Source organism: Pholcus phalangioides, unplaced genomic scaffold (assembly GCF_987345545.1).
Source record: "Pholcus phalangioides strain wild (caught in Gottingen) unplaced genomic scaffold, Ppha-v1.0 ptg000024l_1, whole genome shotgun sequence".
Lineage (NCBI taxonomy): Eukaryota > Metazoa > Arthropoda > Arachnida > Araneae > Pholcidae > Pholcus > Pholcus phalangioides.
Genome location: NW_028301616.1, coordinates 21,444,664 through 21,469,786, shown reverse-complemented (window position 1 = coordinate 21,469,786; position 25,123 = coordinate 21,444,664). Strand labels below are relative to the sequence as shown.

At 37.9% G+C, this 25,123-nt stretch overlaps 1 protein-coding gene across 1 annotated transcript in view; it reads right to left on the bottom strand.

The window, feature by feature from the left end:
* Positions 1 to 25,123, bottom strand: part of Glut4EF (Glucose transporter 4 enhancer factor) — a 146,914-nt gene that overhangs the window by 45,790 nt on the left and 76,001 nt on the right. The window contains exon 3 of the mRNA XM_089251359.1: positions 5,002 to 5,255. Coding sequence (XP_089107485.1) covers positions 5,002 to 5,255 — 254 coding nt within the window. The remainder of the gene's footprint in view (positions 1 to 5,001; positions 5,256 to 25,123) is intronic.

Here is a 25,123-nt window from a genome sequence, read left to right as displayed (position 1 = left end):
GGCCCAGAAACGCACATTTCATTACTACTTGCGTGTGTGTGTGTTTAAAAAAGGATCAATTTTGTTTTCAAAAGATCTTTCGAATTGGTTAAATTTTTATTGTTTGAATGTTTTCTAATTTTCGATTGGATCGGAATGGATTTTGGTTGAATTGGCGCATGTACCAATTAGGACTGAAAAAAATGACCATATAAAAATAAGATAGAATTTGTTCATGTCTAGGAAGTAGATTTGTGTGTGTGTTAATAAAACTGTGTTTTGCGTGAAACGTAAAACCAACGCCTTTGATGAATTTAAAAATGCGAGTCATTGCAAAGTTCTCTAATTTTTGAGGGATTGCTTGAATTTACCGAATTTTCATGCATTCAATTGCTTGAATTTATCCAATTTTCCACTGATTTTTTTTTAAATTTGTCTGATTTTCAAGTGATTGTTTGAATTTATCTTATTTTCAAACAATTAATTCAATTTTCTAATTTGTGATTGTTTGAATTTACTAGATTTTCAAGCGATTGCTCAAATGCACTTGATTTCCAAGCAAATTGTTTGAATTTACCGAATTTCCTAATTCAATTAACTGAAGTCAACAAATCATTGAGCGATTTTAAGGATCAAACAAATCATTGAGCGATTTTAAGGATCAAACAAATCATTGAGCGATTTTAAGGATCAAACAAATCATTGAGTGATTTTTAGGATTTACCGAATAATTTCCTACAACGATACCCAAAAAAAAGACCTATGGAATAAAACCGCGACACATTTTTCATTTGTCGCAGTCGCTTTGGAATAAAATCAGCATCAGAATCAGAAATATTACCGAATCACAGAGCAATTTTCAGATTCCGTGTCAGTATTCTATAGAAGTATTCGACAGAAGAAACAAAGAAATTTGGCATTACGGGCAACGTTCGAAGCCCGGCCAAACCCCGAAGTACTACAATATTCTTGTATGCTTCAGACTTACACCACATGACTTCTTCAAAGCGAGAAATGGCCGACCATTTTACACAAAATTATATGCAACGCTGGTAAGCATTATGACGATTACTGTAATAACAGAAAATTTTAAGAGAAAAAAACGTTTATACAGGGTGTCCTATCCAAGTGCTAATGCGGCCTTTAATTCATAAACCGTCCATCCTAGAGGTATGATTCAATTTAAAAAATTCCCAAAAGGCGTTCAAAAATTATCCTGTACCAGTTTTGAGAGTGAAAATACAACGTCCCAAAATAAAATAAAAAAATCTAAATTTTTATACGGTCTTGTCAGAAAAGACAGGACACAACTTTCTAACTGGAAGTCAGGGGACAGGGAAAACCATGCAAAAATTTTAATTTTTTTATTTTGTGAGAGGCACTGTATTTTTAACTCTCAAAGCTGGTGCAGTGAACATTATTTGAGCAATTTTTGAATTGGAATCATACCTCTACGACAGACGGTTGGTGAGATGAAGGCCGCATTAGCACTTACAAGACACCCTGTATACACAAGACGCCTGTACCAAGCAATTATTTTTTTTACGATCTACATATCTAAACACTGGTATAAAAATATTATACGAATAAATATATGTTCCCACCCCACCCCCCTCCCCCCGAAACATCTACGAATATTACCAATGCGAAGGGAAATATCTTTGATTTGCCACTATTCCGTCATTAAAACAAGGCCGAGGTGAGGAAAAACATACACGGGGGAAAAAAAGATTTTTACTCACTTATTCATAACTTCCCCCCCCCCCCTTCCAAGATTCATTTCCTCACAGATGAAATTATTTACAGTGATAATATTAAAATTATCCAGATACCTATTGAACTTATTAAACTGTGACTCAATAGAAAAATTCAAAAACCAAATCGGATCAAAATTATTTGTTACTTCGTTGACATCAGGAAAATATAATTCAATTTCGATCTCATCAATAAGAAGAACACAAAAAAAAAAAAAAAAAAAACCATTGTCCGTCCCAATATAAAATTCAAATCATTCTGGAGGAAATTCTTTTCTCACCGACCAAATGGCTGGGGAATAACCCTTCGAAAGGGTCAAAAGGAAGAAGCCATCATTTCTGGCCAGATTCAGACAGACAAGACACTCAGACATGACAGACACATGGACAAGATCTTACCCCACCCTCCAATGGATCGTTTTGGATCTTTCCCCCCCCCCACATCTCATGACGAATGTCTCCATATATAAATGGTATTCGTTCTTTCTTCTGCATCATCCTTTTCTTATTTTATTCCTACCTACCCCCCCCCCCCCGCCTTCAGCCATCTCTTCGTGATCTTTTATTATAATAGACCAAAAACTCTTCTTTTCTTCTCTCCTCCTCGGAAAATTATTCTTATAACCCCCCCCCCCCTTCCCTTCACAGTGATCTTTCTGGAAGATAATGAAGAGTCCGTTGCCACAGGACTGAACAATCCCCCGAAGGCATTGGTCGACATCATCATCAATTCACCATTAAGCTGTATTACCACCGAAACGCAAATGGTGTACTCGTGCGTTTAGCGTAGTATTTTTTTTTTCCTATCCCGAGATTATAGAAGACAACAACTTCTCTTTTGCATTATCCCCCCCCCCCCCAAATAATAATACGACCAATACCTAGAAATCGGTCTAAGCTAATTTTCGCATGTCTGTCTGCCTGTACGTGCATTCTATTTTTAGCTGCTCTAGATGTCAATCACATGTTCATGACACAGCCCTTTCGGTAGATAGATCATCGGTGCATCCCGTGCTCGAGAGCAAGCACGAGTCTCTCTCTCGAACAGCATCTCGTCCAGACTATTCTTAAATGATATTAATACTTTCGTCTCACGGGTCAACTCTGGGGATGACTCATCTGAATTCAGACGAAGAACCAGTTAACGAAATCCCTCTGCATTAAATGGGTTATTCTTGTGGTTTGGGGTCCTCTGATTCTTATGATGATGGCGCATATTTAACGCCCAGTGGAAAACTTACACCACGAATATTTTGGGTTTTCTAGAACGTAAGTTCACGGCGTTTTGGGTTCGCGTAGAAGCCTCGATGATTACGAGACGGTTACATGGGAACCCCCTGATGATTACGATCCTGTTAAACAGAAACCTGAATGATTATATGTTCTATGGAACCCTCGATGGTTTCGAGACTTACGCGAAACTATTACGGGACTGACTTTCTTTCAAACCGAGCGCAACTCCGGTCTATCCATGGGCAATTTACTACTGACTGAGTTATGCCAGAAGTGTGAGTGTACCTAACAGAGTCTGAGTGCGTATATAGTGTTTTTTGTGAATTTTTAGTTCTGCCATCTATATTTAAACTTGGGAATAAAGTGCAATGATTGAATATTCGTGTCGTCGTTGTAGACCCGTTGCTGTCTGTGGTGAGATTTTTTTTAATGGGAAGATCGGCTCGCATTTGTGCCTCGATGTTGGGAACCAACTTCAGCCGATGACCACTGTGGCGGTGGTGTGGTTCGAACCCGGGTCCTCACGATGCGAATCCGTCACTATGACCACTCACCGCAGTGGCTACGGGACTGGCATGGAACCCTAGACTGTTACACGGAACCCTGGATGATTGCGTGACAGTTCTATGGAACTTCAGATGGCTCCGAAACTTTTATTCGAAATCCTTGATTATTACGAGACTTTTGTTATACGGAACCCTGGATGACTACGAAATTATTACACGGAACTCTCGATGATTACGGGACTGTCCTATGAAAATAAAACAAGCATGAACATTTCTCCAATACCGTTATAACGCCAATGAAGCGTTTTGCAGCTTTTGATGCCACGAGACCCATGAAAATGCTTTACGGAACCTCAGGGTTCAACGGAAAGCAAGTTAGAAAACCTATGTTCTACAAAGGCGCGGATCGAACATGACGTGTTACTAGAGGCGACTTCTTGTGTAGGATCGCTCAGTATCCACTATTTTACGGGTCAGACCCGTTGAGACAACACCTCCTATAACTACACCTCTAGCTATAGATGGCGTTGGTTGAGATCCCTTATTATCTGGCTCTTGGGAACGATGACCGCCACCACCGCTTCCCCCTCTGGACGTGTTTGTTATAAAACGTAGAAAAAAAAACCACATACGATATTTTCCATATCACATATTTAAAAATTGTGGAATATTAATTGGCTTCTTTTGAGCAATTTTTAAAGTCGAAACGAAATACAGAAACTGATCTCGATCCTATAATAATGCCCGGTGTGGTCGAAGCCTTCGCACCTGCCTAACGGTGCCTTGGAAGGGCACAAATGCAGAATATATTTCTAGAATTTCCTTTCGGATTATTTTCTTGTGAACAGTGGAGTCGGAGCCGGTGACGCTGCTGCTGCTCGAGCACCCACGGGTCGCGGAGAACCCAGAATTGATTCAGAAATCAAAATTTCCTACATGAAGCTCAAGGATGAGCACCCACGGGTCTGAAACAACACTTCCGATGCTACTGCTTGTGAGATCGTCACAAAGATCAAGGAATCTTCTGAAAAAAAAAATATTGTTTGATTCTCGTCGGGGAACCACTTTCTCGAAAAATTTCAGTATATTTCTTGGTTCAAAACAGTTTGAATCAACTTAAAAGATTAGTTTAACTTCATTACCAAAAATAAATTCTGCAAGAATCGATTACAGTAGGCTCTGGAAAAGAAGGGACAGAATCCTTTCTCTCTCTCAACCACAGACTTTGAACATTTCTCAAACCTTTTTCGTGGAACTAATAGCATCACGACATTTTTTTTACTGTGAAATTATGTCGAAATAGCAGTGAGCAGCGGATCGTGCAAATAACGATTAAGAATAGTCTTTTGCAATTTTTTTTTTTTTGGTGTTCATTATTGGAAATGGCAACTTTTTCAAAGAAGTAGTACATAGTGAAGATGTGTATATGTTTTGTGTGATTTCATATACACACTCTATCGAGCCGCGTGTGCTCGTGTGGGTGGCGACGTTATAAATGCGTTTGAGTATTCATTCATTTCAATTCTTACCTTCCTTTTGGCTGCGGGATACGAATCCTCTCCCGTGAAAGTCGAGGACGCGTCCGAATCGTCGACGTCTATGCCCTCGTCCTGCTGCTGGGATCCGTTCTGGTGAAAGTCTTGATGATGGTGAGTCGTGGCAGTGAACAGAAGGTGGTTGGGCGGCGATGGTGTTGCCCTCGTCGAGCCACTTCCACCCGACGAGTAACTGGACGCACCGGAGCTGCTGGCCAAGCCCATTGTGCCCCATGGAGGGAACACTCCTAGAGGCAAAAGAAATCATATTATACATACCACCATTAAATGATGCGCGTATTATTCAAATAGGAGAAATTTCACGACGTGAATAACACTCTGGAATATACTCGAATTAAATTATTCACTGAACCTGCGATAATTTTCGACACAATGAATAACACAAGGGCGTACTGAAACATAATGGTACAATTATACTGTGAATCAGAGGCTCGCGAACTTTCACACAGCCAGTCATATCACACGGAGGCTGTATTTTATATCCTGGCCATTTGGCCACATTTTAATATTGGCAATCAGAACATAACAACAATATTACAAAATAATTTCATAACTTCAATATTTTCACTATCCCTAGACATCAAGGTTGGGCTACATACAATTAGCTTACATCGAGTGCCAATTTGAAGCTCGGAGACCTTTGGTCTTGCTCTGTTTGCTTCTGCGTAGTTGCAACCCTGGGTTCCCAACTTTTATACCCCTTTCAGACTCTGGCACCACAAACGTGTGGAGTGCTTTTTCTCACTGTAGAATTTTTTCATTTGACCTCAGGGAGTTAATTCCTGACTTATTGCGTAAGTTTTGAGTTAGAAATATGTTCAATATGAACTTGGGGGCTTTCATCAGAGGGCAGCATTTAAAGTTGAACTTTCATGGGGTTTTTAAGATGGCTTCCAGGAGAACGTGCCTCTTTGAAAAGAGTGATTTATTATATAAAATTTAGCAACAAAATTCTGAAAAAAAATTGTATGTGAAGATGAATATGTCCTACATCATCTTGTCAGGCGAACCAGGCACCAAGGAAAAGAGTGGTGTGTACCGGGTTCGGGCGGACCACTGATCATACTGGTTGTGATTGATTTAAATTATAATCAGTGAATTGAATATTTTGATGGAAGCAAAAAACTACTTTTTCTTCATTGCAATCGCTTATTACGGGGTACACAAAATATTTCATCTCATTCATTTTTCTTTTTCGCCAGATTTACACGTAGAGAGGGGAACTCTTTTATAGGCTCCCTTCTGATTAGTGCACAGTTTCCCAAACTTCTTGTTTCCATCGCCCCCTTCATCGGCAATTTTTTTCCCTCGTCGCCCCCAAACTAAAGTGAACCAATAGGATCCTGTGTTAAATCCGTAGCTTCTATCGTCCCCCTGGACCCATATTGGAAAACTTTGGGAAACGCTGGATTAGTGGAAGGGCCTTCATAAGAGAAGATCATTCAATTGCTTTATCACGGGGATCCGAAGCAATCGACCAGGACAGTGTTTTTTAAACTTTTTTTACAGCGGCAGACAGTAGGTGAACAATTTCGTAGACCGGCGGAAATGCGAGAAATGATCAGCGGACTGGCACCAAAAACAAATAAATAGTAAAAATAATTTGATGATGACAAAAAATAAATATACGGGAGAAATTACAAAAGGACCGGTAAAAAAAAAAAAACAAATATCGTAAACAAGAGAAATAACTTGGGGCCCGGCAAAAAATGAATGAATAGAATATTCTATTTATAGCAAAAAATTAATAAATAAAAGATGCAATTTGTGACAAAAAATGAATAAACAGAAGATGTAATTTTTGCGGCGAAAAATGAATAAATAAGAGATGTACTTTATGACAAACATTAAATAGGGAGGAATAATTTGCGGACCGGCAAAAAATAAACGGGAGAATTAATTTGCAGACCTGTTGACGGCTAAGAAAGAAATAAAAACAATTTTAAGACGGTACAACACACATTTAATAAATCTAAAAATTATGTAGAGTCTGTATGGATTGATCAAAATGTTTAACGGACTCGCATTAGTCTGCGGATCAGCGGTTGAAGAACACTGGACTAGGGAAGACTCGAAATTGAAAGTCCAGTCCGCACCTTTTCGTGGTGCAAGCCCGTGAGTAATCATCTCTAGCACATGGTGAACTGACCTTGGATGGACTTTTTCCCCTGTACACACTATACACAGCGTGGAGGATTACAGCCGAAAAAAAGTAATACACAGGGGACTTATATACTCCCAGAAATAGATTTAAAATTGCGGTTGTTGATGATGATGATGACATGTACAACAAAATTTCTTTTCCGAGGGAAAAAATTACACATCCCAATTAAGTAAAATATTCCGGAAGAACGGCAATTACAAGGGGTGCGGCCATTTCCGGGGCTGAGACCCGATAACCAACAAAATCCCTGCCATTGTTATCTGAAAGGAAGGCAATATAAATATGAATCCAGGGCTCTCTCTCTCTCTCTCTCGCGAGCCTAGTAATATAACATAGTGCTCCAGACGATAACAATGCAAATAAAAACCAAAAAAAAACAACACATATCGTGTAACAAAGGGAGGGTTGAAAAGAAAAAACAAACAGAATAAACATAAAAAACCCCAACGTCCGACTTCACTTTTATTTCACACAGAATTTTATTTTGCAAGAGAAAAAACCCGCTCGACAACATGTGATATTCATGAGGTTTTTTTTTTTTTCTCTCTCTCATGGTTTATCAGTGTTTGTTTGTTGCTTAACCATTTAAAATATATGGAGAGTGTTAAATCGCGCCATTGCGGAAGTTCTTTTGGAAAATAGGAAAGATGAATTACACGAAAAAAAAGAAGAAGAGAACAGTTTACTATGCAAAATGGAACTTTTAACGATCTGATTAGTGCAACAATAAATAACTAGTGGACCATATCCAGTGTTATCGAGTCCACGTCATTCTTGCTACGTAGTTGCGTGATACGAACTACAGATAGACACAAGCGGATGAACAATTCGTATGATTGAAACTAATGGCATTATTTACCTCGACAATGTAAGAGAAAAAAAAATTTATTGTTGTACGTATGAGTGAAAGTTCTGTAGAGTTCGAAAAAAAGAAGAAAAAAAGCATTATTTAACCCAAAAAAATTATCTTTCTTTCGAGGAGATAATTTTTCTTCATAATTACAGACACGTACTGAAAGTCAGAAAAATCATTTGAAAGAATCTATTTCGAATTGTACTGCTTATACGGGGAGGCCTTATCAAAGACGTGCAAAGCCTCAATAATCGCACATGTGTTGGAGTACTTTATATTACTTTGGGATTCAAACTACAGCAAGAAAAAAATTTCGATTTGCAAACTTCAATGTCAAAAACAGAAATAAATGCAAACGCAATATTTTTTAGCAAATTAACGAAATCACAGCCGCGCACGCTCTTCAAGAAACAGAGTTCAAGGAAACGGACATTTTTTCTGGATTTTATGCCGAGGTAAACTCGACATAAAATACTGGGGTATTTATTCTAAGGAGGGGGGGCCACGGGTAAAAATCAAATGGAAGGGGAGCCATGGCAGGTACTTAAGGGGGGGGGGGCACGGAGAACTTTGAAAAAAAAAATTTATATATGAGGAAATGAAAATTTTAAAGTTAAATATTGGTAGCGAAAAGGTGTAACTGATTACAGAATCTAGCAAAATCACTCGTAGAACGATGTGAGTACGTAGGGCTACCTTTTCTAACCCGGGACATGCCCGAAAAGGCCATGTCCCGGAGGCTGATGATGGTTGCCCCTTATGATAATGAGATGTGATGCTACGATTTTTTTAAAGTATGTAAATCGGTAGACCGGTATTTCCAGTCCGGAAGGCCCGAAAGCTTCCAACTAATGGCATCTAGAAAAATCTGTGTGTGTGTCCCCCAACATCACTTTGCTCGGGGGGGGGGGGGGCCCATGGTGCTGTTAAGATAGCCCTGCCGACGGTCTCTTGTTCATGGGAGAGCTACATAATGAGATCTGGTGCTATGATTTCCGAGCTCTCAAGTATGTAAATATGTAACTTATGCAACAATATATATTAGATGTTACTGCCAGCTGATGGGCCTTCAGAACATTCTAAAAGACCCCATAATATCACTTTGCTCGAGGCCCGTGATGTTGAAACGGCATAACATAGAAGACCCGCATAAAAAACTCTAGCCTAGGGGTTCCAGAGATTGACCTTGTTCATAAAAAAAGTTTCACTATAAGTTTACACAATAGAGAAGAAATCATCTCTCTTCTGGGTGAGATGAGGCGGAGGCCACGAGAAGAAAATATGGTCCAAAAGGCGGAGGAGGGGGGGGGCATTGACAAAAAGAAGGTTAAGAAACAATGGTTCAAAAGACCCTTTGTACCTATGTAGAGCTATGAATGTAAGGTAAAAAAATTACGTGTATTATAAACAAAGGAATTTAAAAAAAAAACCATTTAAATTGCAGGGACACTCTTTGCCAGAAACCGATACTCGTTTTATTTGGAGTATTTTAAAATCCTCGTCTGTGAAAAATATGTGAAAGTTTTTTGTTTTTTTTTTCGAAAGTTAATTTTTGAAGTATTGTTCAGAATTTTATTTTTAACCACCATTATTTTTGAAAATTCATTGAGTGGTATTTTTCTTCTAAAATTAATTTTTAAAATACTGTTTAAATATTATTGTTGAATTGTCTTTTTTTTTTTTAAATTTTATAGCGTTTCTTTTTTCCTTTAATATTTGAAAAGTCGTTCGTGGACTATCCAGTAAAAATTCCCTGATGGAGCATTGTTGGGAAAATTCATTGTTAGAGCATCGTTTCAAAATTTACTGTTGAAGCATCGTTTCAAAATTTACTGTTGAAGCATCGTTTAAAAATTCATTGTTGTAGTATTGTTTGAATATACAGGGTGATTACTTTTAATTCCCCTCGCCGCATTTTACAGGTGAACGGTTGATCCTAGAGACATACTTCCAATTGGAAAAATTATCCAAATAACGTTTGTGTGTGTGTGTGTGTGTGCAACTCTAGAGATACGTCATTCTTGTTGCAAGGGGGTTTGTGTAGTTATTGAAATGAAAAAAAAAATTAGCATTCTATACGGACACCCTGTGCTCAAAAACCCTATTAGAAAGCTTTTCCCCATGTCTCTCCTGAGGCCAATAAAGAAAATTCTACTTTGTTAAGTACAATATTTGCAGAGATATTAGAATTAAAAAATCGGAGGAAAGTTGGGGGAAAAACAGCATAAAAATAAGGGAACGGTGCGTTGTTCGTTAGTTCTTACTATTCTTTCCTCCGATTTCTGAAATCAAATATCTCAGTGAAAGTTTTTTTTTTTTGTTGGCCTCAAGAGAGACAGTACAACGACTTTCTAATTAGGTTTTTGAGGACAGAGTGTCTATGTAAAAAGTAAATTTTTTTTATTTTAACAACTATACAACCCTTTGCAACATGAATCTGAGTTCTACATGTTATTCGTATAAATTGTCTAATTCAAAGTATGCCTCTAGGTTCAACAGTTTGACAGTAAAATGAGGCAAGGTGTAGAATTATGTAATCACCGTGCATAGACCTAATTTTGTAGTATGGTTTACTTATTGTTAATTCATTGTTGCAGTATCGTTTGAAAATTCCTTCTTGTAGCATTTTTTAAAAAGTCCATGTAAAGCATTGTTATAAAAATTCATTGTAGGAGTATTAACTATAGAACTTCCTGCTGTTGGAGTATTATTTAAAAATTCTCCACTGGAGTTTTGGTGAGAAAATTCATTAATGGAGTATCATAGCAAACTCATAGCAAAAATGGGCCATTGTTGAGAAAATGCCAGACTGAGAGAGATTCATTGTTTGGGAAAATTCACTGCTAGAGCATGGTCTGGAAAATTCAAGCACCGCTGGAGTAAAATTCCTTGCTGGGGTATTGTTGGAATATCATTAAAAAATTCCCTGCTGGAATATTATTGGGGAAATTCTCTGTCGGGAAATTTTTCTTTGTTGAAATAGCGTTTAAAAATTTCCTGAAAATTTATTGTCAATGTGCGTATTAGAAATTGAATTGCCTTGAATTTGAAAAAAAATATATTAAATGTAATTTCATGTAAGTTATATTGTGAATGTCTTGTATAACATTGAAATTGTCTTACATATTTTTCAAATAACTATCTCGTAAATATAGAAAACTTTTAATTAGGGCTGGGAATCGATTAAGAATTTTAACTGGTTAATCAGAAAATTTTAATCGATTAATAGAATTTTAATCGAATATTTCAACTGCTATTCATTCATAGCAAACGTAGTGTTGGTAGCTATATAATTTAAGCTTTAAAAATATATATATTCTATTGATTTCACGCATCTATCCCTGAATGGATGTAAACAAATAAGAAATAAAAAGGCCACCCGCTTGAATCTATTTCAATATCGCCCCCTTTCACCAGAAACACATGTCTGTGAAAATTTCTAGAACTTGGAAAACGACTTTTGAATGTTACTCTATGAAAGTTGTTCGCGTAAAATGTTGTGTGAAATGCGTTTCAATAGGGATAAACATTTTCGTTTCTGCAAAAACTTAGATAGCGAAATAAGTGATCTAACCAGCTGATAAACTCAAGAGTGAAAATTTGCACATTCATGTCTCTGGCATAAGGAAAACGATATGCTGAACATGCTTGACATATCCTGGAATTTCTTAACTTGGATCTTGTCGTTTTTTTTTAATCGGTAATTTTAGAAACCATCACTAGTTTTCGTTGAATCGACTCTGGCGTTTTCCTCAATTTCTAAAAATTTTATCAAAATATTAATTCAAGTATCTTTAAATATAGTCACTTATCTGAAATGTTTATGTATAGGAACATAATTTAAGACATTTAATCTGTTTAGTCAAATAATTCAAGTTAAATTAGAAACTTTTAATAAAAATTTTAATCAAATTTTGATCGAATTGATCGAGTAGATTAACTCGACTAAAATTTTTAACTGCGATTAACAATTGATCGATTAATCAGACCAGCCCTATTTTGAACTGATATATACTATTGAAGTTAACTGATAATTTAAATGGAAGAAAAGTTTCTTTTTAGTGAAGAGTATATTTATTATCTGTTCAAGTAATGTGTATATATACAGTATTTCTAAAATTGTAAAAGATGACCAGGAAGAAAAAGAAAAAGTCTCTCATTCAGTCAATTTTGTCAAAGCCAGAGATTATTCTATGTTCTGCTTGCCTTGTCAATGGCGTTCACGAACCCTTGGCCTGTTTTTACGCCAGCGAATCGAGGGCGATACGCCATGGGAAAAGAAACGGGGAGAGAATAGATTTTCTATTTTATCTTATTTTTTACGAGCAACTCAATTCATCGCCATCAAATAAAAAGAGAAGAGAGAAACGTACGTACGTCTAATACTCGTCGTAAATTATTATAAGTATTTTCTAAGTCGTATTTTTAGTATTCGGAGCACTCATTGAAAATTCAAAAACTGCACAGACATGTAGGACAAGCCTTTTCAACACTTTCTTGAATAATCTCGATGTGTGAAGAAAGAAAAAAAAAACGACAACAACAACAAAAAATAGTTTTTCTCTCGAGAAAATTTCCCTCAATTCATTTCAATCTGTCATGATGACGAGCACCCGTTCACAGTCGCAGGACAACGATTACGGACTAAATAGATTAGTCAGAAACGATGACGGTGATGAATTATGTTCTAAAAAAGAAAAGAAAAGAAAAAGGGTGATTGATCGATTTTCTTTTCTTTTTTTCGCATTGATTGATCGACTTAGGGACAGTGAATCCCATGCCGGACACCGATCAGAAAGATTCCTTTGAATAAGAAGAAAGGTGACGCGCACGAAACGAACGAATAAGTGACCGAGTTTCTGAGAAAAAGAATAAATTAAGACATCGAAAAGCCACAGAGATGAATTGAATCACCTTTTTTTAGGACGGTTTTAGACAGAATCAATGCTTTTTAACCCAGCGTTTGTCAAACTTTCTGAATCCAGGGACCAGTAAAATGTCTGAAACAATTTGACGGACCACAAACTTACGCCATGATGATGACCTGTACGTATTTTACGGTACTGTAGGAACAAAGATTTCAAGATGTTCCCACTATTTTACGAACTTGTCCCGTTTTTTAATGAAGATTATTTGAATTTGAATTAAAATCGTTGAATTGTGATGATTTTTATAGCTTATCATACTAATGATAAATCATACTACGTATGATCATTATGGCTATATTTGAATTCACGGCGATTTTTCCACACACAGTGATTTAGTCTTTCATTTTCTAAGAACTTGTAATTTTTCAGCAATTTCAGCAACAATTGTTGATTTAGCCGACTCACATGGCACCGTTTGTGGTGAGAATTGACGATGTCCTGTATTTTTTCGAGTTTGAAACCGACATTTTACTTAATGAAATATGGTCAAGTCATGGCAAATGTTTATTTTTTTTTTCGAGAAATGCATCCTTTTTTCCAAAATTTCTTAATAAAAGTTGCTCCACGACAATAAGTGGCAACCCCCCCCCCCCCGCCTACTAAGGCAAAACAATGAAGGATTACCAGGGATGCTCAGACATCTGTCATTTAAGGGGATTCAATAAAGCACGCTGAGAAGGGTACGTACATTCCTTTGCACGTTCAAGAGTTATTCAATGGAGTTCTTGGGGGGGGGGGGGATCAAGTGACCTGAATCCTTAGTGTGCCCCTATTTTCCGCCACCTAGGGTGCCCTCCCCCCTCCTTTCAGCTGAAGCAGTCAAGAAAATTTTAAGTTTAAAATACTCGATTTACTGAAGAAACAAAGAACGTGAGTTGTTGTAGTTGCAATTTTGTTGCTTCTGCTTTCAATTGGTTGCAACAGGCAAAAAGTTTTGTCCGTAATCATATAACTGTATAATGAGCCCAAATAATATAGAAAACAAGGGTTCTGTCTAATAAAAATACGGGATCTAAAGTCACTGTACAACTTTTACCATCCACATAGTCGACCGTTTGACACATTGACCTGGTCTTGCGGCCGCAAAATACATGGTAGAAAATAAAAAATGTGATTCACCTCCTTAGCTTTACTGTCAAAGACATTCTGACACCTTGGTGGCCCTATTTTCCAAAAAAGTAAATTTTTTTTGTAAGACAAAAAAATAAATTGTTCCAATGTATTCTATCCCCCCTTTTAGAAATTAGTCCCATTTTCTTTTGAAACACCCTGTATGTTTGCTTACGGCTGAAATGTAACGAAACATGAACTATAAACCCCAGTTTCAGAAGAGAAAAATAATAATTTTTAATTTTCCTAAAAAATGCATTCATAGGTTAAGCAACGAAATTTTCGAACTAGTTCTCTAGAGGTAGAAGCAGTTTCTAAAAATCAACGGAATGACTTAGAATATATTCTTTTTTGCTTCAAAAGCTTCCTTTCGACGAATTAGGAAAAGTCACGGAAGGAAATATTCAAATTTAGGAAAATACAGTTGCAAATGGCGATCAAAGTTCGAAAAGAAGACAGAATGAACGCGCGGTAGTTATAGTGCTAAACTTCGAGAGTGACATCCTGTGAGCAATCGCGTTACTTTTGTAACCTGACCACAGATACCGATGACGCACGTGACAAGTCTCGTATTGGTGTTATGTGACAGTTGCCCAACATCGGATAATTATTTTGGTTGTACAGTAGTTACTGTTTCATTCTCCGGTCTTTTCAAAGCGGACGGAATAGGGACAAATGTGTTTATACGCTTATCAGGCCCCAAACTGTTTCTCTTTTATCGGGTCCAAGTGTGTCAATGAATATGGGCCACGGCCGGTTGGGAATTCGGACGTAGCACATTGGAAACCTCCCACCCATTAAAACAGTAAAGTTGAACACAAATAAATTCAAATCAGATGGTCCTCCACCCAATACAATTTCCTTTTCTGCCGAATAGATGTCTCATCGATAGAGCCCTTTCTTAAAATGCCATGCGTACATATGGAACATTTTTAATTCGATTCATACATATACAGGGTATTCTGTTAATGGACCGACAGACTCAGAGGGTTGTTAGTAGGCATTAAGAGGAACAAAAAATTGGAATGGAACATGGTGTCGCAAACCACGTTAAGAGGGTGAAAATCGCGAAAAATGCATGCATCCCAAAATGATCCTTAGAAATATAAAATGATTGTAGGAGGCTCTCTGCGCATATCACTGCATACGAAGTACAACTTAACTTGAAGACTAGTGGTCATAACTTTTGAACGGATGAAGATTTAATCGATTAATCGACTGATTAATCGAATATTTTTGAAACCTAACCATTCACAACAAACGTAGTATTGGTAACTATATGATATTAATTGATGCTAAAAAAATATGTTTCATTCGTTTCAGCACCTATTTTCTAGATATGAACATATATAGAAATAGATTAAGGAATTCTGGCCGCCCGCACGACGCAATTTAACATGCTGAGCATATTTTAATCTATATCCTGGAATTTCTCAACTCGGGTCTTGTTTTTTTAAATATAAAATGGGCACGGTAGCACAGGTCGATAAAGTACTCGAGTTCGATACCCGGAGTTCGTCCTCGTCAGAAACTTTCCTGGCACGGGGGTACAACAGAAACGACGACATGATAACAGAAGATATTGCTACCGCAGTGAGTTCCACACCGAGGGGTTACATCACCAACGTCACGGTGAGTATATAAAATGCTGCCGTTCGGAATCGGCAATAAATTGTGGGTAACGGTCTAATTAGCCCTCGTGTGCAGAAAATGAATGTGGTGCGATAAAAATAATCGAATGATTTAAATATAAAATCGGTTATTTTAGGTTAGTCACTGATTTTGAAACTACTTCCGATCTTCATACTGTTGCTTGTTTTCTTTACAAACTGTATCAAATATCTAAGAGGTGGTTACGAGCGAAAATGGTGCTGGGGGTGTGTTGATGGTGATGCATGTTTCCTGAATACCAACACTGATGATGCTCACAGTGGAGCTAATATATTTTGAGCTTTTCTTTTTTAAAACTCCAATCAAACTCAATTTGGAACTGAAATCCTCTCCAGTTTTCGTTGAATCAACTTGTATTTCCCAATCCCAAAAAATTATTGATTCAAGAATATTTAAATATTGTCACTCATCTAAAATGTTACGAAGAAGAACATCATTTTTAAGACATCTAATCGGTTCCGTCAAGTGAATGAAGTTAACTTACATACTTTCAATGGAAATTTTAATCGGATTGATCGAGTCGATTAACTGAACTAAAAGTTTTAACTGTGGTTAACAATTGACCGATTAATCAGCCCCGATTAATCGATTAATCGGACCACCCCTAATTGCTACTCAAAAAAAATTTCTTTTAGTGTGCTCTGTCGAAGTCTACACCATAAGGTCAAAATTACCCTGTATAATAATTTTTGTAATCCGGGGAGGGGGGGGGGTTGGAGGTTTCTACACGAGAAAAGATAGAGATTTCTATTTTTACCTTGTCGAAGATACTTACATAAAAAGACATTGATATGAAATAACTAAAAACAGAAGAAAAAAAAACCGGCATAGGAGAGAGAGAGAAACAATCGTTGACGGTCGTGCCGGCGTAGGTGTGAGAACTTTTTGGGCGTCGTATCAGCTGTAAAGCAATGATTCCCAAGTGACGCAAGTGCGTATGCGTTCGTGCTTCAACTCGATAACAGGTGCACAGAGCGAGCAACAACAATATCCGCGTCTGAAAAAAAAAAAAGAAAGCAAAACAAAAAGAAAAGAAAAAAAAAAAATCAAAGTCAGTTCGGAACAGAAACAGCTGGGAAAACAGCCAAGACAACAGCCACCAAACGCATAGCAGCGGCATAAATGCATATCCACTCACGCCACACACACATTTCCCTTCGTCATAACCATTTGGCAGATTTAGAACAGAAACGACTACGACGATACACGTTCGGAGAAACACGTGCGTCTCTTTCGCATGTCCTTGATCGTGCCGGGGAGAAATAAAATATGTTTTTGAGAAAGAGTGTCATTTATATAAACCCGATTATAACGGTATCAGATGATTGGAATCGAGCCCGGTAACTCCGCATCCGAAACCCGAGGAAGAGGTGTTTTGTCCAATCCAAAATGCCCGTGATACACATGCTGCGAAGTAGCACGAAGGCGTGCCACTTTCGAGCCAGCGCGGATCCACAGGGAAGCGATGTTGGCGATCGCCCCCCCCCCCTTAAAAAAGCCGAATGACATTGGGAAATTGGGAAAATTTGTCTATCCTGTAAAATACGGGATGATCCGATACACCTACATAATTATTCCCATCTCCAACACGTCAATCTGGATCCGCCTGTCTCCGCTCCATTCGCAGCTAAAAATGTCTGCCTTTAGCTCCATTCGTAGCTGAAGATGTTCACCTCATTTGCAGCTGAAGATGTGCCTCGGCTTTATTCGTAGCTGAAGCTGTCCACTTCATTCATAGCTGAAGCTGTCCACTACATTCGTAGGTAAAGCTGCCCACCTCATTTGCAGCTGAAGATATGTGCCTCGGCTCATTCCCAGCTGAAGATATGTGCCATAGCTTATATTCATTTCTACGTTTTTTTTTTATCTAGATTTGTTTCTTTCATGAGTCGCGCAGGAAGTCGCCATATTGGTTTATTTGGACACGATTTGTATTTCCCTCAACGAAAGAAGGGAGCCATCATGTGATCCAAAAAACCTCATTGAAGAAAACCCGGGCAGCGCCGGGTATTATAGCTAGTATATCATATTTTCCATTAATTCCAAATGTTTTATATAATAAAAAACATTATGTGTATATAGTGGTTGATGTGTATCAACAGTTGAGGTGTGAAGCGTAATAATAGGTTAAGCAGGGGAAAAGTCGTTAAAGTTATCATATATATTAAGTGGGGGAACTTTAACATTGTCTCATCCGTTTAAGCGGGGTATCCACGTTTATCCGTTATCCCAGGAGTTCTCAAACTTTTTCCCGAGATCCACGGACCATTCTATGAAACCCAGTCCTTAAATACCGATAGTGTTTCAAGGATTCCAAAGAACATAGATATCATTTCAAGGATTCCTGAGAACACGTACATTGCTTCAAGGGGTTTCCTAGGACATTTAAATTACTTCAAAGGTTCCACAAGGACAGAAATGTTGAGAAACACCGAACCTCGGTGAAAAAACGTAGAAACTTTGTTTATTCCCCGAGAGACACGAGGAACAACAACCATCCTTGAACTCCATAAATCAATGGTCGTTGACAGGAGCCATTTGGCGAAAGTTTCAAAAAAAGCATCACATATAAAAAAACCTTGGCGACCAGATTAGCCTTTTTTGCCTCCTTTTCGCGTGCGCGTTTGACGCCCGAAGATGAGATTATTGACCCTTTCTCGTTTTTTTTTTATGTACTATATAATATTTAAAAAAAAAAGAAGTCAAACTGGAAAGAGAAAAGCTGTATTTTCCCCCTTTTAAAAAAAAAGAATGGATAATGAGGTCTTAAAACTCCCCTAAAATACAGTACGCAAAACCATTTATTGTTACAACAACAATCGTCACCATCAATCACGCCATCATCATATCCCCACTCCATCCCGCCATTGTTCATTTCAGTCAATCACCATCTAAGTTCAAGTAGACGTCTCTCGAATCAGTCAAGATCTTTTCCACTTTTTTTCTGAAGGGGTTTATAAAATCACGTGTGTTCCCAGCTTGTGATCCGCGAGTCACGGAAGGGATCATTAGAATTGTCTCGCACGCGGACCACCTCTGTTCCGCAGACCATAGGTTGAGAAACGCTGGTTTAAACTAGTCACAATTTTGGGTAGGAGATCGACATAGTCAGGTTTTTAACCAATCCGTGTCGATCTCCTATCCAAGAATTGTGACTATAGTTTGAACCATGTAATTTGAATGAGTCTGACCCTAGTTTAAAATTAATTAATTATCCTTAGTAATATTTGTGTGTAGAGAGCAAAGTCTTTCAAGTACGGTTCTGTGAGACCCTAGGGTTGCCCAAGTTTCGTTGGGGTAAACCGGTAAAGTATTGAATACCAAGGGGCAAAAAGAACTTAGATTTGGCGTCGGGACCGGGGTGCTGTGGGTGGTCAATTTCAACGTGGCAACCCAAAATTAATAAACAAACCGTGATCGCCCGTAAAGCTCAAGCATCCACATTTCCGAACACTTCCAACGCTCTTACTTTAACTGCAACATCAATCGATTATTTAACCGCTTTTGGTATCACAGTTCCCCCAGATAACGTCTTCTGGAACCTCAATGTTCCGCGGAACACTGTTTAGAAACCCAGGCTTCAGAGCATGCGTATTACTTCAAGGGTTACCCAGAAAATAATTTTTTTTTTTTTTGGCAAAGGCTCCGCAAGGAGAAAAAAAGTTACAAAATACCGGTGTAAACTTTTCGATCAACAGAAAAAATTGTTAACTTTTTACTTTGAGGAAGGCCCACGCATGCAGATATTGTAGACTTCGGAACAAAATCCTTTTCCACACCGGACCGCAAAATGCCTAATCCAGAGCCTAGTTCCGATTAACTTCACAAGTAACGTTTAGGCCTACTGCAGGCATAGTCTAACCATTCATTATAAAACGACTGTTCATAAAAATTGGCATTTTTCTTCCCGTACCCACTGAATCCGTCAGTTTCCTTGAAAGAGATAAATTAGCATATTCTCGGGTAAAATCCATTTTCTAAGAAAATCCGAATAATAACCGAGGAACACACAAACAAACCTCATATTATATGTTTTTTAAAAACAAAAACGTACGGGGAAGAGGGAAAAACATTTAAAGAGAAATCATCGTAGACTTTTAAGAGGAAAAATGTTTTTCTACTTAGCAATTTTCACCCAGAAAAATTTGTATTCCTAAGAATAATAAATACTGAAAAAAATGGTTCAAGGATTTAAATGGGAATAACTGATTTTAGCCGAAAAATACTTGCATCGTAAATAACAAAGATGAATGTCGTGAATTATCACCAAACTGACAATTCTTATGGATGGAAGCATTGGATGTATGATGGTTATATGGGTTCGTTTCTAAAATTCGAATTCCACAGTCTGATCACAAAAAAACGTCATTGATCTCCATATGATACAGCATTGAATTTTAACGGAGTATCAGGACCCATTGTTGGTTGTTCCAAACTCTGTCACGCAGCAACAACGGGTTTTGACAATTGCTGCATCAACGATGAGTTTTGACAATTGATAACTCATTGCTCCTGCAACGATGGATTTCAACATTGCTCTGGTAACGATGGGTTCTACAATGTTTTGAGGCAGTGATGGGTCGGGTCTCAACACTAGAACTAGCTACCACAACGAAGGGTTCTTCTTGCGACAATAATGGGTTCCAAAATTGCTCTTGCAACGATAGGTTCCAAAATTGCTCCTTCACCGATGGGTTTCAACAATGTTTTGTGGCAACAATGGGTTTCAACAATGTTTTGTAGCAACAATGGGTTTCAACAATGTTTTGTAGCAACAATGCGTTTCAACAATGACCCTGCAACGGTGCTTTTCAATGTTTTAAGCAATAATAAATTTAAGCAATGTCCTCAACAGTAATGGTTACAGAAAAATCCTATAAGCAGTAATCTTTTTTCAATAATGTTCCAAGCCAGAAAATTTTCCTACAATGCTTAGCATTCAAAGTTGAATGGCTGTTTCCATATTTATAAATATTACATTCCAATAATTTTTGTTTTGATTGAATACGCACAGGAAATCAAGTAGTATTTTTGTAGTCAACCTGTTGTTTTGACATTGGCATTGACATCAATGTAGGTCGGTCGACAATGCCATTGAAAAATTTACTAGGCAATTCTCTTTAGTAAGAGTATGACTGTCAGCAACACCTTAGTTCCGTCACGCGAAGGGGCACACACATATCACTACATTACCGAACGAATCATCCATCTCAATTAAAAAGTAAACTGAAACAATACCCGTTTTCTTCGACCGAAAACATGAAGTTTTAAATCTTTCTGCATATTATTAAACCGTAGCGTGGGTACATGGAAGATAAAGTCATCTCGTCATCCCTCAGCACAATGAGTGAAGGTTAACATCCAGCACAAGCTCGACTAGCTTTTCGTCTTTTTCTTTTTCCAAAGGATGGCGGAAGAACATGCGACCGTGTATCACATTTTAATGTTGTGCATACACACAAATGCACAGGAAAGCGTGACTAATCCTCATACAGAAGTAGTCATACCGAACCATTATAACAATGTCCAGGAATCGACAAATAATTTCTTTTCTCTCTCCTCTTTTTTTTTTACGTTCAACCCTTCTGTTCCATCCTCTCTCTCTCAGTTGTTCGGGTTGAAGGCACTGGTAAAGTACCTTTCACTCTCTATGGACTGTTGCTGCTAGCCCTAAGGCCGTGCACGGAATTTGGTCGCTTTGACTGGCAAGCGGGTACGCATCTCGAACAGCACAAAAAAAGAAATACATTTATCGTGAAATCCCATCTTCAGATACTTAATATGGTTGACTTAAACAGGCTCAGCCCAACACTGTGAAAACTATTACTTTATTCCACGTATAATCATTAACATATTATGGGCCTACGCCCATCAACCTCGAGCTACGACCTTTCACTCTTAATTCATTTTTCAACTTTCAGTGGTTTTCGTAGTACTATTATGTACATTGAACATGTTCCTCTTCCCCCCCCCCCATTCCCCGCGTAGATAAATAAAGCTTACACGCGTATATTGCCTATCTCGAAATTTCTTCACATTGGTTATAATTATGATAGCAAAAAAATTATGGATTTTCATAGTGGTTTGTGATAAAAACTGTCCCGGGACAACAAAAATATAGATGCTCAACCCGTGGCCTGCGAGCCAAATGTGGTGTGGTCCTCGAAGTCATATGATGTGGCCCTCAAAGTCATCTGATGTGACCCGCGACATATAACTATTCAAGTGGTCCACGAAAGATTATCAAATCACTTCGTTTAAACTGCATATCTAAATCACTTAAGCGACCCCAAGCACATTTCCAAATTACTTTGAGTGCCCCGAGGCACACTTGTAGTTTACTTAAGTGGCACGTGGCACATTTCCAAATCACTTTGAGTGGCTCGCAGCAAGCTTACAGATATCTGGAGCTGCCCGCGGCACATTTACAGTTCACTTAAGCAGCCCGCTGCATTTTTAGAGATCGCTTATAAGTGGTTCTTGACACATTTCGAGATCACTTAAATTGCTCGCGACATATTTCCAGATCGCTCAAGCACAATTTCAGATCCCCTGAGTGACTAGTAGCACGTTCCCAGATGACTCAAGTGGCCCGCGGCACGTTTTCAAACCAACAAATTGGCCCCGCGCTGCCCAAAACGTTGAGAAGCTTTGACTAACAAGAAAGATGAGAAAAGAGCCGAAAGGAAATTAGTCATCGAAAGGCAATCACGACTTCCGATGACATCTCGACATCGTGGAATGAGTCATTCCAGCAAGAAATCTGGGTGAATCGAGAACGAAGAGACGATGAATTAATGAGAATCCTAAACTTCCTGGATTTGCCTCAATTTTTATCGATCAATCTGGATCAGTGATTGCGGGGCAGAGACGCGGAACCCGAGTTTTTGATGTTGGAAAAAATAATATTTACGCTGTAATCATTGGGCTTAATCGTTATTAACATTCGGATACTGTACTAAAGCATGAAGGTTTTTTGGCAAATTTACTATATCGCTTAATAAACAGTGATTTCCAACAGAACACGACTTGGCCATGCATATGTACTGTACGTAGTATTGATTGTTACACATGGGTGATTGTCTAAGCCTGAGTGAGGAATACAGGAGAGTGTTATGAATTCTTAATAAGTCCGTTAAATTTTCATATTTTTTAAAAATAATATTTTTATGAAAAGTTCTTGCACCTTTACTTAAAAAAATAATTTAAATAACGATGGTTTTTGACAATTCTATATGCAACTATGTGTTCGAACAATGCTCCAAACAACGATGGCTTCCTACGATGTTCTACAAAAACCGAAAACCGATTGTTCTGGACAATATTTTGCTTCAACGTTGACTTTCTACGATGGTCTCTACAAGCAGCGATGACATTCTCCAACGTTCTAAAAAAAAACAAAAAACAAAAAAAAAACACGATTGTTTTGACAATACTGTGCTTCAACGATGGCTTCTTACAACGTTCTGCAAAAACGATGGGTTTTCAACAATGGTTTTGCCTCAACGATAATTTCCGACAATGTATGCAGCAAAAATGGTTTTCGACAATGTATGCAGCAAAAAAATTTTTCGACAAAAAAGCAACGATGGTTTTCAACAGAAAATCGATGGGTTTTCAACAATGCTCCTGTAACGACGGTTTTCAGTATCCTCAGCAATAATCAATTCAATAAGTGTGATTCAATACTTTTTCAATAAGCAATAACTTCAGAGATGGTTTTTCAAGGAAATTTTAACAATTCTTTTGATGCACGCCCCCCCCCCTCCCCGAAATGTTAGAAAATGAGTGATTGTATATATGGAATAACATGTTTAAATACTACCACTTTGGTTCCCTTCCTTAAGCTTTACAGCGGCATTGACGAGATATTTCGTCTTCATAAAAGAAGCCCAGATATATTTTTAAAGATTGTTTCTCAATGGAAAACTTTTTCATATACCCCTTAGTTCGCACCTGGTGAAAATCGGAAGAAAGCCTTCTTCATTAAAGAACATATAGCATTTTCGGGAGGGGGGTTTAGTGATTTCTAATTGCTGCTTACAGGGTTAAATTTCACCCCTTCCCCGAAATGAATTTCTGGCAACGGCCCTGGCATTAATTGCATAAGTAATACCAGTTATTCTTGTGTATATTTCAAGTCGCATTCCAATAAATGTAACTGTGACGTTTCGTACACAAACTTCGGCATTATAATAACTCTAATTCCAAAAATAAGAAACTCCGTCAGTTCTGTGGCTAACTACAAAAACTATAGGAAGTGCTCTAGCTCTAATCACACATTTCGAATCCTTTAACCACAATATAAATACAATTAACAGAAATATAATTGACTCAGATCTTCAAGACATTTATCGGAGAATACTGAATCTAAACGGGAACAAGTAAATATTTCTCTTATGACATGGAAGTAAATAAAATTTCTCTCTGTTGTCACCGATCATTTTCGTTGAGATACGATCAAATCGAACGAAAACATTCGCAGTCTTGCATAGAACAAAGTCTACGCAATAGAAATAACGAAACTACGCAGCGAAAAGCAGAAAAATGGGGTTTGCGTAATGTAAAATGCACACAATGGCTGTGAGTGTACAAAAAATTCCGGCTGTCCATCAGAGGAACAAAAGAAAAAACGTTCTGCCTTTCAAGAATGTAATGATGGGTTTCAATAATGCTCTTGCAATGATGGGTTTCAATAATGCTCTTGCAATGATGGGTTTCAACAATGCTCTTGCAATGATGGGTTTCAACAATGCTCCTGTGACGATTTGCGTTAACAATACTCCTACAACGATTTGTATTAACAACACTCTTGCAATGATTTGCATTTACAACGCTCTTGCAACGATTTGCATTAACAACGCTCTTGCAACGATTTGCATTAACAACGCTCTTGCAACGATTTGCATTCTACAATCTTCTGTGGCAACGATTTGCATTAACAATACTCTTTCAGCGATTTGCATTCTACAATCTTCTGTGGTAACGATGGGTTTTAACAATGTTATGCGGCAACGATGGGTTTTAACAATGTTATGCGGCAACGATGGGTTTTAACAATGTTATGCGGCAACGATGGGTTCCAAGATATTTATCACAGAATACCGAATCTGACGGGAGTAGGTGAATATTTCTCGTGACGTGGGGGAAGTAAATAAAGTTTCTCTTGTCACCGATCATTTTAGTTGATGTACAATCAAATCCAACGAAAACATTCGCAGTCCAAAAAAAATCTACGCAATAGAAGTAACAAAACTACGCAGCGAAAAACAAAAAAAAACAAAAAGGTTGCGTAATGTAAACTCACACAATGGTTGTGTGTGTGTGTGTAGATTCCGGCTGTCCATCAAAAGTAAAAAAAAAAAACGT